Source organism: Jaculus jaculus, chromosome 6 (genome assembly GCF_020740685.1).
Source record: "Jaculus jaculus isolate mJacJac1 chromosome 6, mJacJac1.mat.Y.cur, whole genome shotgun sequence".
In the NCBI taxonomy this organism is placed as follows: domain Eukaryota; kingdom Metazoa; phylum Chordata; class Mammalia; order Rodentia; family Dipodidae; genus Jaculus; species Jaculus jaculus.
The window spans coordinates 10,262,331-10,275,474 of NC_059107.1; the positions used below are offsets into that span (position 1 = coordinate 10,262,331).

Consider the following 13,144-nt stretch of genomic DNA (forward strand, 5'->3'; position numbering starts at 1 on the left):
CCTGGGTCATTAGGCTTCGCAGACAAGTGCCTTAGTCACTAAACCATCTCTCCAGCCCTCTTTTGTTGTTGTTTGTTTGCTTATTTGCTACGAAAGAGATTGAGATAACAGGTGCACCAGGGCCTCCAGCAGCTATAAACGAACTCCAGATGCACGTACTACCCTGCGCACCTGCCTTTACATGGGCGCTGGGGAATCAAACCTGGGTCTTCGGGCTCTGCAGGCAAGTGTCTTAACTGCTGAGCCTTCTCTCCAGCCTCACTCATGGTTTTCCTTATGGCAGTGCCATCAAGTGACCATCCCAAAGAGGATGGAAGATGGGGCGGAAGGGCACAGGCTTCCCAGCAAGGCTGGTCTTCCTAGCCAGTGGTTCTCATGCTGGAACCACCTAAAGGCCCTCCAAGAGTCACTACTGCCATGGGAGACACTCCTGGCACCAAAGAACTCACAGGAGAATGAGCACCTCTGTGTCAACAGTCAGGGACAAAGATCAAGTCTGTCTTTCTTTTCTTTTCCTTTCCTTTCCCTTTCTTTTTTTTCTTGTTTGTTTTTTCAAGGTAGAGTCTTATCCTTGCCTAGGCTGTCCTGGAATTCACTATGTAGTCTCAGGGTGGCCTCGAACTCATGGTGATCCACCTACCTCTGCCTCCCAAGGGCTGGGATTAAAGGCGTGCGCCACCACACCCGGCAAACTGTGTGTTTCTGTATTTCTTACTATTCCACGGTGCCAGTCACTGTTTACAGTGACAGTGAACTTCTGCAAAGGGCTTTTTAGTCAAACCACCCAGGGTCTTTGGTGGCCTGGGGCGGGGGGTGGCGGTCAAGCAGGTAGTGGGGGAAGACTGGCCTCAATCTTTTTGCTGAGCTTCCTTTTTCACTCAGGATCTCCATTTCACAGTCCTCCAGCCTCTTCCCCTTGAACAGGCTTGAAGGCCATAACCCCCTCCTCCTTAACCTGCTCCCCGGGGGCCTCTGGTTTTGGCCCAAGCTCCCAGAGACACCTCCTCTCCCCAGCCCCCACTCCTGCCTGATCTGAGGCCCTCAGGACCACACCCCGACCCACTCTGGAGGTCCCCAGCACTCACACTCCACGCGGAGCTCAGCCTTGGTGGAGGAAACGCCGACGCTGTTCTCGGCCAGGCAGCGGTAGACTCCCATGTCCGCCGGCACCACGGCTGTGATGATGAGCTGGTGGCCACCCTGCTGGTCCTCATTGATCATGTAGTGATCGTCCTCCTCCAGTAACTTTCCGTCCTTGAACCAGCGCACGTTGGGCACAGGCTGCCCTGTCACCACGCAGTCGAAGCTCACAGGGTAGCCATCCTGCACCTCCTGGTTCTGCAGCTCCGTCAGGAACACTGGGGCTGGGACAGGCAGGGTGCGGTCACTTAGCACTGCGCAGGCCCATCGTATCCAGCTGCCTTACACACGCAGGTTGCTACAGGAGGTGGTGTGACACCAGTGGTGTGCCCAGCAGCTGTTCACTTAGGAGCGCTTACAGACCCTCATCTAGTCACACCCGGAGTCTGCCTGCTGAGCTCCTCTCCTCTCCTTCCTTGTTCTTAAGAGTTCCCTCTTGATGTCTAAGTTGCCATGAGGCAAAAGAGATGGCAAACTGGAAAGGGCAGAAAGAAGGGTGGGGGAGGTGGGCTGGGATTCCAGCAGGAGTGGCCGAGGGACCTACAGATGCAGGGGACTCAAACTGAGGCTGTTTCAAGACCTGAGGTCTTATAATCTCCTAATGTGCCAGGAGACACTCAAGCTCACAGTGGCATGGTACTCTGGTTGTTGAAATGGGAAATGTGCAGAAAGGACCACGAGGAACCCTCTGATGCATACAGGCTACTTCTTAAAATCTTGCTTAAAAATTCCAGAAGGAGAAGTATTCATGCTCCCATGATGCTCAGAGAGGCTGAATAGCTTCCCCCAAAATACACAGCTCCTGAAGGCACAGCTGTGACTCAAATTCAGCTGTTTAACCTCCAAGACAGGGCTCTTCCACCCCGGGAGCTGATTCCAGGGTGCGGCAAGGGCAAGTGCCTGCCCGATTGTCTCCGCCAGCCTTACTTCCTCCACGCCACCTCCACCCTAGACCCCCCACCCCCACCCCAGGGCAACGCAGCCTGTGGACTCACCAGCATCAGCAGTCAGCAGGCTGGATGCAGGCTCCATTGTCACCGCAGGGGTTGGGACAGAGGCCACCTTGCCAATGCGCATCTCCACCCCCCGGGGCCCGGGCTCCCCGAGGCTGATCTCTACCCCAATGCCCATGTTGGTGAACATCTCCTGGAAGCAGGTGACTGCCCGGCGGGCCTCCTCGAGTGCCTCAAAACGGATGCGAATGAAGTTCTCGTCCTCCCTGTAGGTCTGCCAGTCTGCAGGCTCCTCTGGCTCCACAGGGCCCTCGTCTGCACTGAGGAAGAGCTCCTCCTCTGAAAGTTCTGCCGGGCTCTTGGTGCGGAAGAGCCGGTGCAGGCGCCGGGCAGCCCGGCGGAACGCGTCGTCCAGCTCGCCCCCCGAGGAGCTCTCAGCCTCACTTTCTGTCCCACTGACCACCACGCAGGCACTGTGGCTCACGCGGCCAAACTTGGTGCTCACCTGACAGGTGTAGCGTCCAGTGTCAGCACGGCCCAGGCCGGTGACCAGCAGAGAACAGGTGCCATCCCCGAGCTGGTCAATGTGGTAGTGCCGCCCATCGGTCAGCTCCACGCCATCCTTCAGCCAGCAGGCCCGTACATCTGCCTTGCTGGCCACCACACACTCCAACCGCAGGGCATCTCCCACCTGTGCCTCGGTGTCCCCAAACGTGCGAGAGAACACGGGCCCTTCCTGCTGCTTTATTTCCTTTCGCACCTTGTAGCCCTTAAAGGCAGCCTGGATCTTGATGGCTGCCTTGTCCAGGGAGGGGTCAGCTAGGTCCTCAGCGCTCAAGTCTCCCGGTGGCTGGCGCACAGGGGCTGGTTGCTCTGGCTGCTTCTGTGGCTTTACAGCGGGGACTGGCGGGGTACCAGGCTGCGGGCACAGGTCGTGATATAGCAAGGCAGAGAAACACAGGCCAGGAACACAGCGCAGGTCTCGTTCCAGCACTGCATTCTGCGACCCCGCCCCCACCCCCCCAAGGCCTTGGCAGTCACACTAGCTTGACTGAGCCCAGGTGCCTGCTGGCTCCTTCCGCTCTCCAGAATCAAGTCTATTTCCAGGAAATGACATTATAAAACCACCCAGCCTTATTCTGTCTCAGTATCCGGAAGGTAACTGATACAAATGGATGGAGAACGCATGGGGAAAATGTGCATACAGGTGGCTGCGTCGCTGAGCAGACTGGGCAAGATAGACAAGGGTGGGCAGATGAACAGTTGGGTGGATGGATGGGTAAAAAAGTTGATAGATAAATGGACAGGCAAACAAGTACAGGAGGAATGAATGAATGGTGGATGACATGATGGATGGTGGGCAAATATACGGGTAAAGAGATGGATGGGTGGATGGATGACTGTATAGACAGATGACAAACCGATTGGAAAATGAATAGATAAAATGGCACACAGACAGAAGAGGCAGATAAACAGATTGGTGGACAGATGGATAGAGCTAGGTGGGTTAAGAGGTTGATGGATAAGTGGCTAAACCATTGAACAGGTGTAAGAGAGATGGATAGTGGAGAGATGAGTGGAAGGATCATGGATAATGGACAGATGGGCAGATGGATGTACAGATGGATGAAAGGATGGTTGGGAGATAAATGAACAGAGACAGATGCATGTAAGGATATGCAGAGGGATGATGGATGGCTGGATCAGCGGATGGTAGGGAGGACACAGATGAGTAGGAGGTGGAAGGATAAGCTGAGAAATTAAGGATGTCCACAAGGATGGATGAGGATCTGAGACCTCCAGTCGTCTCCTCCAGGCCCAGCAGGAGGCTCACCTTGTTGGTCAAGGGTGAGACCCCAGGTTTCCCGGCCTTCTTCTTGAGGTAGGTAATCAGGGAAGGGGTGCCCGCCCGGGACTCGTCATCAGAGCTGGTGTGTGACAGGTCAGCTTCTCCCGTACGTGCCAGCTCATCGGCCGTGGAGTAGCCCTCGGAGAGGTCAGGGGCTGTCTCTTCCGCCTCCTGCCGCAGGCGCTGCACGCGGCCGTCTTCCTCAGGCAGCTCACTGATGGAGTCCAGGGTGGGCTCCCGGCTCATGCGGCGCTTCCGGGCCAGGGCCTCCCAGAGCAGATGCAGGTCGCCCTCCTGGGCCGCCTCAGGGGGCAGACTGGGTTGTGTGGAGGCCTCGTTCTCAGTGCCAGAGGCCAGCACCACTGAGGACAGCAAGAGATCGGTTAGTGGGTTAGGACAGAGCCACAGCTCTAGGCCTGCCTGTGTTGCTGACTGGGGTGTGGCCTGGTTGTGGCCTCACTAGAACTCCGCTCCCGACCTGACCAGGTACCTTTACCAGCTCTTGGGAGCTTTAAGCCTCAGCACTCCGCCCCGTGTTAGCTCCCCTTTAGTCTTCCTCCTGCACAGGGCACATGGAGGCTACACCAGAGCAGAGAATGTCTCTGCAAAATTAGATTGGGTTTAGTTCTGCCTGCCCTGCCCTGCCACTGAGATAGGAGCCTAGCATCACACAGAAAGGAGACATTAGGATTGTGGCAGATTCAAAAGGGAAGGGAGAAGGAACACGGGCTCAGGACAGAGCTCAGCATGTAGTGGGTGCAGGAGGAACTCAGAGCACAGATGGGGCCCAGGGCAGGAGTGCTGAGTTCGGGGAGGGACTCCGAACAAGGTTCGGAAGGTCCGTGAGCATGGAGGAGCCTAGGGGACGCCATATAGGTGGGGCCTCAGGGCACAGGGAAAAGGGAGAGGGCTTAAGGGCGTGGAAAGATCAAAGCACGGGGAGGGGGTGCTCAGAGTACTCTGAGGGCATGCCTCAGCATGGGGGTGGTGACCAGCATGAAGACAGAACTCAGTGTCTTGGACTGCAAAGCGGACTGGCAGAGTGAGGATGCTCAGAGTGGAGTGACGTCAGGCAAAGACCCCAGACCTCTTGGAAGGACAGACTCAGCATGTATGGGGTTCAGGACTTGGGGGAGCGAGCACGGGTTATATTGAGGGGTGGGAGGCTGGCCTAGGGTATGGCTCTCTGCTATGTGAGATCTGTCTCGTCTGGCCAAGCCTCGGTCTCGCTCCTACTTCACACGGAGTCTTGGAGAGGACCTTCCGTCCTGCATCCAGAGTGCAGCAGGAGAGCAAGGCCAGGGCAGCCCTTCCTCACCCTCACAGCTTCCTACCCCTCAGCCCGTCTCGCACCCTGGAAGGTGGCAGCTCCAGCGAAGGGTGGGCCCCGGGCTGGTCCACAGCGGTACTCGCCCTGGTCTTCACTCCTGAAGCCCTTGATCACCAGTGTCCGCCGCTGACCCCGAGAGAGGACCTCGAAGCGCCCACCAGGCTGGATGCGTTCTGTCCCTTTGTGCCAGATGACCTCGCCAGCCTCAGCCGCCACCTCGAACTCCAGACACACATCCTCACCGGTCACCGCCTGCCGTCGTTCGGGGACAATGGCTGCAGCTGCAGCTGCGGCTGGGGAAGGCGCAGGCTCCGTCGATTCTGCTGAGGAACAGTGTCCACGGAGGACAGGCCATGTCAGCCAGGATGGACCCCAGGGTCCAGATCCCACTCCATGAGTGGGGCTACCTCCCTCCAGCTTGGGCAGCTGGGTCCTCTCCTGGACTGAGGGCACTGACTCACCCAGCCTGACCATCTGGGGCAGGTGCACGGGTTCACCGGCACCCGCTGGGCCCACAGCTGCCACTCGGAAGCGGTAAGTCTCCCCGGGGACCAGGCCATCCACCACACACTCCGGCCCGGGCACCAGCTCATGGCACAACCGCCACTGGCCCGTGGAGCTCTCCTTCATTTCCACCTGGTAGCCACACAGACCGCCGCCACCATCGCTCGTGGGAGCCACCCAGGACAAGGTCACAGAGCGGCCGCTACGACCCACCACTTCAGCGTCCTCTGGGGGGTCAGGGAGACCTGCAGGGAAGGGGACAGGTCAATACAACCACTGGAGTCTGATGCTCCTCTAGCAGCCCATGGGGTCTGCCACTAGACATGGCATGGGCACTGGGGCAGAACCCTTCTTGGCACCATGGCCCAGCCTGTCTCAGGAGGGAGGGATGCTGCAGAAACCCTCTGGGCCGGTATATTGGAGCATCGCAGTCACCAGTGAGTGACCTGAGCATGGGGTTGGAGAACCTCATTCCTCCTGCCCATCTCCGCAAGTCTGGGCTTGAATCTGCACTGGTGGAGAGGAGGAGGAGAAGGGACAGGACCTCAAGGGGCCTGGCCTCACGGAGTACCCACGCTGAGCATGGACACCTCGGGTCAGACATGCAGGAGGCACTACAGGAACAGGAGCACCATCTTTAGACTCTAAAGCATGCAGCCCTGGCTGATCACCTGCCTGGGGTCTTGGGGGGGAAACATGCCCCAGACACAACCAGCAGAGGAAGGGCCTTGGCCAGCCACTCACCCAGCACAGAGAGGCGTGCTGAGGCCACCGCGTCGCGGGCCGCAAAGGTGACCTCCCCAGCATGTTGGGGCTGGGCACTGCGCAGCATCAGGGTGTGATGGCTGCCATCAGCTGTCACTGCCCAGTCAGCATCTTCGGGCTGGATGGCAGCCCCGTTGATGTACCAGGTGGCCTCACCCACAGGCACCGTCTCGCTCAGCGTGCAGGCGAAATGGGCCTGTGCTCCTACTCTTACAGATGCGTCTTTTGGGGGCTCCAGGACCTCCAAACGCCAACCTGTGAGGGACAGAGGGAGTATTTGCAAAGGGAAAAGTACTTTGGGTGGAGAATGCAAGACCCCTGGCCCTTACAAAGCCTCCTGTCAATCCAGCCTCGAGTTAGAGGTGTTTCAGACCAACACCTCAAGACCGGAATCTCACAAAGACCTCACCTGCACCTTCACTCCTGCTTCAGTGGGGGCCTTCAGGGGGAGGGTCCTTAGAGACCTCTGGCCCCATGAAGGTACTGGAGGGTCTTGGAGACCTCTTCATTCCTCTCCATTTCCCATCCAGCTGCCCAGCCTGTCTCACACCCCAGCAGACCAGCATTTGTGCAAAGATTCCAAGGTCTGACATGATCCAACTCTTCTGGTCTGGCAAAGCCTCTGGTGGGAGGGGTCTCAGAAGCTCCGCCCACTCCCTGTGTCCTGCCCCACCCTGCAGTGGCAGCTCCCAGGTACAGGTAGATGCTCATCTGGTAACTGACTCTGCATGCCCTGCGGCTCCCACCTCAGCCCTTCAGTTCTGCTGGGAAGCACAGCCTTCTAGTTGGGAGGCGGGAGGGACTCAGAGATCATCATTCTTCCTGCTCTGCGGAGCCTCTGGGGGGATGGGGTCTTGGAGGCCAGCCTGGTCCCACGCCGACCCCCTCCTCCACCACCTTTGCTCGCACTGCAGCCTAGTCTCTCCCTATCTTTCCAATCCCTCAGTTTGTCACCTCTGACAGTGAGAAACGCAGATGTGACCACGTCTCCGGCTAGGAAGGTCACCCGGCAGCTGTCCTGTGGCCGCAGGTTTTTTAGCAGCAGCAGATGCCGCAGTCCATTCTCGAAGTAGACCATCTCCACGTTTTCCGAGGTGTGCACTGGCTCATCATCCAGCAGCCAGGTGTGGGCGGCCACCTCTGGCCGGGACAGCTGGCACTCAAACAAAGCCTCGCCACCCTCGAGGGCATCCACATTCTCCAGGCCACGAACCACTGTGTTCTTGGCTGCAGGGGGAGAGGGAATCAGAGCACTGCCGCCTCCAGGGCATCCCCTCCTATTTCTCTTGTAAGAGCCCTCAACCTATAAAGGGCCAAATGGAATGCCACCTCAGCAGCCACCATGGAGGGCAGCACTCAAGCAAGGGACCACTGGACGAGGTGAGGTCACCCAGTGTTTCTCCCAATGCCCTTTCTGGAAACTTCCCGTTAGCACTGGGCTCCATGTGGGCAAGCAGCATCTCACACTGCACAGATGAGAAACCTCACAGCTATCCACAGACCACAAACTCACAAAGGCAGACTCAAACCCTGCTGGACACTCAAGAGCTGTGCCCTTGACCACCACGACCTCCGCAGCCCGGAGGCATAGCCTGTACATGGCCCTTCGGCATGCTCTCTTCACACTGACCAAATTCCCTTGCAGCGTACCGCCCGGCTACCCCCTCTGGCCGGTTCTATTGGTCACTGTTCCTCATGGAAGCCACAAGCTTGCAGCTGCGGGACCCTAATCCAGCTAAAGCTGTTGCTGCCACCTCCACAGCTTCTCCCCTCCAAGTGGGCCACCTACATTGAGGGGCTGGTGGCCACTGCCCAGCTTTGTGCCAGGAGCATCTGGGTCTACCTGCCAAGTGACCTCACCTTGCACTTGTAGCAGTGCGACTACACGGGTGCCTGCGGCCTCACAAGAATAGATGCCGCTGTCACTGGGCAGGGCTGGCCTGAAGGTCAGCCTGGCCACGGTCCAGTCCTGCTCTATGGTGACACGGTGCCCATCTGCGCACACCTCCCGCTCGTCCAGCTTCCATGTGGCCTGCACGGGCCGTGAGTATTGGCAGAGGAGTTCGGCGGAGCCACCCTCCTCCACCGCCAGGTCCTGCATGGCACTGACCACCTCCACCGTGGGATCTGTCGGCCAACACGCCGGACACGCGTCAGCCCCTAGGCAGTGTCACCATGGCCCACCCGCCCTCTGATGTCCGTGTTAGTGGTTTCAGCGGCGGCAGGCATAAGGCTTTGGAGGGCAATGGCTTAGCGACGGGTGCCTGAGACGCGGCCAGGAAAGGAACCTACCCACACCACTCCAGAGGCCTCCACACTAGACATGTCTCATCCCCACCCATGGCAGATAATGCAATCAGGATGTCTGTCTGTCTGTCAGGGATGAGCCCCGCTAGCCCAAGGCAAACACACATGTCCCACCTTGCATATTTCTGGTGTCTCAGGCCCTTGCATAGGACCTTCAGTTGTAGTCCAGCTTGCCCTTGTCCAGGGGCCTTGATGTTGCCCTTGGAGCCCCTATCCTATCTCCACTCGTTGGAATCCTATTCAACAAACATCTGTTCACCCAAAACCTGGTTTTATGAGGGCTTACAGGAGATGTGAGGCAAAGGCACTGAGTGAAGCCAAGAGGAAGGAGCAGCCTGCTGGTCTTCCTCAGAAGGGAAGACCCCAGCTGAGCCCACAGCAATGGAAGCAGGCATGAGCAGGTCAGACGGAGCCAGGGTATGAGGCAGGGCCTTCTCCATCAGAGGCCCAGGAAGGTCCCCCCAAAGGACTGGCCTCTGTGGCTCGGGTATAATGCCAGCAGTGCGATGACCCAAGGTTAGAGGCCATATACCCCAAATAGCAGGTGCCCTCCATCCAAATGATTTCCTGAGTCTGGACTTCCCACTAAGGAAGTGAGCCATGAGCCGCCCTCTGTGCCCATCTGGGGCTGCCCTGGGTAGACAACAGGCACAGAGAATGCCCACTCTGTGGCACTGGGGGCCTGTCCCTGGTGCTCCTCTGCTCCCTGGGACCCTGTGGGAAGCATGCAGGGACAGCAGAGGCAAAAGCGTCAGCATGGGGAAGTCCCCATTGGCCAATACCTTTGACCAACAACTTGGCTGTGGAGACCAGGGACCCTGCGCGGAAGGTGATGGTGCCTGAGTCGGCCACCCCCAAATCTGACAGCGTGAGGGAGTGAAGGGTCCCCTCTCGCACAGTGATGACACTTTGAGGGCTGTCCTGCAGCAGGGTGCCATCCAGCCACCAACGGGCCTCCGGCCCACCCGCACGAGACACTTCACAGGAGAATGTGGCCACCTCCCCCGCGAAGACATCCACGTTCTGCAAGCCATGTATCAGGCATACTGCTGCCTCTGTGCGAGAGGGTGAGAAGGAGGTCTGGGCCGGGGCACGCTGGGACCCATGGCATGGGGGGGGCATCCTCAGAGGCACGGGCACAGGAGCGTAGTATGACAGCCAATGTGGTTTCTGCCCCAGTTCCTGGCACAGAGGTCCCAAGCCCCTCAGACTGTGCTGAACGTTAAGGGTGCTGTTATTAATAGCAAGCTCCTTTTGATCACACCAGAGGTTATGCTAATGAAGGGACAGCGTCAGGAAGGGACTGGTCACTAAAAAGGCCACGAGACTAGACAGTTGGAATGTCTAACCCATCAGCCTCTAGAGAAGGAAGACTTCAGTAACCTGTTAACCTTAAAGAAGCCTGGGGCAGGAGGGGTTCTCTGCTCCTTCCACCATACCCTGTCCCACACTGGTCCTCTATCTGGCTGCTCCTAGGTAATATCTTGTGTAATAAAGCAGTAATTATAACTGCTTCAAAATCAAACCCAAGGGGGCAATGACCACCCCCCCCCCCGGCACTTACACTCATTTGGAAGAACAATTAACAGCCTGGTATTTGCAACTGGTACCCAAAGTGGGGGATCTTATGGGACTAAGCCTATGAGTCTGTTAACCCTGGTGGTGTCAGAAATGAATCAAGTTATATGGCACCCAGTTAGTGTGCACTGGAGACTTATTTGGTGTGTGGGGAACCTCGGTGTTCTAATCAGGTAACCTCTGCTGTTTGGTGCATAGGTAGGGAAAGGTGGTCAGGGTGCTCTTCTCTAGATTGGTGTCCCAAGAAGAATTTTCTAGAACCACCCTGGGAATCACTGGTGTGGGCCACCCAGACCAGACTAGCCTGGGCCTGCGCTCCAAAAATCCATTCTGACCAGCTAGCCTACACTGGAGAGAAAAGGGGGGGGGAGGGAGGGAAGAGGAGAAGAGAGGAGAGGAGGAAGACGGGGGAAAAGACACCCAAGCCACCCACAGTGAGCTCATGAAAAGCGGCTGAGCCACTGAGCATGTCACACACCCCTTCAGAGCACTCCTGGCTTCACCCAGAGGGGACCAATGATAGCTGTCCCTTCTCAGAAGGCGGAAGGAACAAGTCCAACTTGGGGTTCTTCCTGGTGCCTCATCTGACCCAATGTGGGCAGGAAGGAGGTACCCCGGGGCCTGCTACTTCAAGGGGATGGGAGTCAGTCCCTGAAGTGAGCTGTCCATCCCTAAAGGTATGGAAACACATGCTTCTTCCATCCCCAGGGACACTCTGTCCAGATGTCTCCCCAGATTCTGTCAGCTTAGGACCCCAGGCCCCTAACGCTGGGCGCTTCTGCCATCACACAGCAGGCTCCAAGCTCAGGAGGCCTCCTATACGCAGGTGCTACCCATCTAGTCCCCCTGCACCCCACCCACCTCTTAACTAGACACCAAAGGTAGCCCACAGCTGAGCTGAAAAATCAGTGTCCACATGGCTTACTTCCCATGCCCCAGACCAGACAGAAGGGCATGATCAAGGCTTCTTTCAACACCTGCTACCTGAGGCCAGTCAAAAGATGCCACTTCTATCCTATGCTTCTCTTTGAGCACTTTCCACATCCCTTCCTGGGGGCAGCTGACAAAGTCCAGAGGTTTCTATCCCATGGGACAATGGCCAGAGGAGGTAGGTAGGAACCACATATAAAGTTCAGTTCACACAGACAGTGCTGGGCAGGGAAGCCCCCAGGCCCACCCCCGTGGGAGCTCCTTTAGGAGCCTTCACACCATTCCCACAGACATACCAGTGCTAGTCCCCAATCTGCCTTCCCCAAATGTGTAACTGACTCCCATTTCCTGCTCTGTCAGCACCTTGTTCCCTCCTTTAACGCCAGTGTCCAAGCTGGTCCACGGGCACCCATTCACACTCACACCCACGACCACCCGAGGCCATACGAGTCATCTCTGAACACGGGCCACCTTACCCAGGCTGGGGACATCTAGTCCACAGCAGGGACATGGTGCTCTGCTCCAGTGACCTCAAGCCCTTCCTGCTCTTCCCTTACTCGGAATATCCATTGAGTCTCTCCCTCTTCATCACTCAACTTAAGGGCAATGACACTTGATAGCCTTTCCCAGCTCAGAGATATGACTGTGTCTGGCTGTCCCTGAAGTTTCAGGGGGAATGGGATTCAGAACATACTGTTGCTATGTCTAGCCACCCCCAGTAGACCTGGGGGCTCCATGAGGACAAAGGCACATGTGGCCCGTCTTGTGAATCACAAGACATGAAGGGCAGAAGCTCAGAGCTGGGCTGAGGTGAACAGAAGACTGGATGGCTGGTTGCACGCGTGGATGGTGGAGGAGCAGAGAGGCGAACGTGTGGATGGATGATGAATGGATGGAGGATGGCTTCATGGACTGATCATAAGAAGAGAGGTGAATGAGTAGCTAGGTGTGGAAGATGGTGGTGAGTAAATGGAAGGTGGGTGAATAACGGGGGCTGGTGGAGAACGCGGGTGAGGCAGTGAATGGATGGCTGGATTGTGGGAGATGGACACATGACGAGTGCGTGGATGGATGGGTGATGGGAGCGATGACCAGACCAGATCGAGAACCAGGACTACAACAGCAAGGGCAGTTACTCAAAGCCAAGCAGTCACAACTGGCTAGTCCAGAGGCAAAGTATAATTGAGTTGCAGGTTCCTAAAGTCTCATGCGCATGTTAGGGCCCTATACCATGGCCAGACCTATGAATGTTTCATGAGTGTGTATATGGCTGTGTCCACACTTTTGCTGTACCATGGCCAGACCTATGCCTGTTTTATGAATGTGCATATGGCTGTGTCCACACTTTTGAGCTCACTGGATGTGCACATGCCAGGACCTGCACCGGAGGAGTTGGTACTGTCTCCTCTCACGGCTCAAGCTCGAGGCAGCGAGACTGCAATTCTCTCCGGCAGACAGTAGCAATTCTGGTCTGAAATGCCATTACCTCCCTCCAGGACTTTTGGAGGACATTTTCACCAGCCCATCTTAGTGGCCTCTCCAGGCCATGGCTTTTGTGACCAGACACTGAAAAATGCCAGGCCTAAGGCAAAAATTACTACTGCAAGATTCGGGTTTTTGACTCCCTCCAGGAGCTACGATGCCGGGAGACACAGGTATCCACAGGCAGAGAGCCTGGGTGTGGGACAGGGGCGCCCACCTGTGACCTTCAGCTGGGCTTCTGAGGAGCATGAACCCACTTGGAGACTGATGGTTCCAGCATCCTCAAGGGTTACCTGAGGAGGAAGG

General features: G+C 57.1%; 1 protein-coding gene across 1 annotated transcript in view; it reads right to left on the reverse strand.

Annotated features, from left to right (window-relative positions):
- Obscn (obscurin, cytoskeletal calmodulin and titin-interacting RhoGEF) overlaps positions 1 to 13,144 on the reverse strand; it is a 150,599-nt gene that overhangs the window by 46,684 nt on the left and 90,771 nt on the right. The window contains 7 exon segments of the mRNA XM_045151723.1: positions 1,086 to 1,364; positions 2,136 to 3,012; positions 3,928 to 4,304; positions 5,296 to 5,581; positions 5,726 to 6,021; positions 7,496 to 7,768; positions 13,056 to 13,131. Of these exon segments, the coding sequence (XP_045007658.1) occupies positions 1,086 to 1,364; positions 2,136 to 3,012; positions 3,928 to 4,304; positions 5,296 to 5,581; positions 5,726 to 6,021; positions 7,496 to 7,768; positions 13,056 to 13,131 (2,464 nt within the window).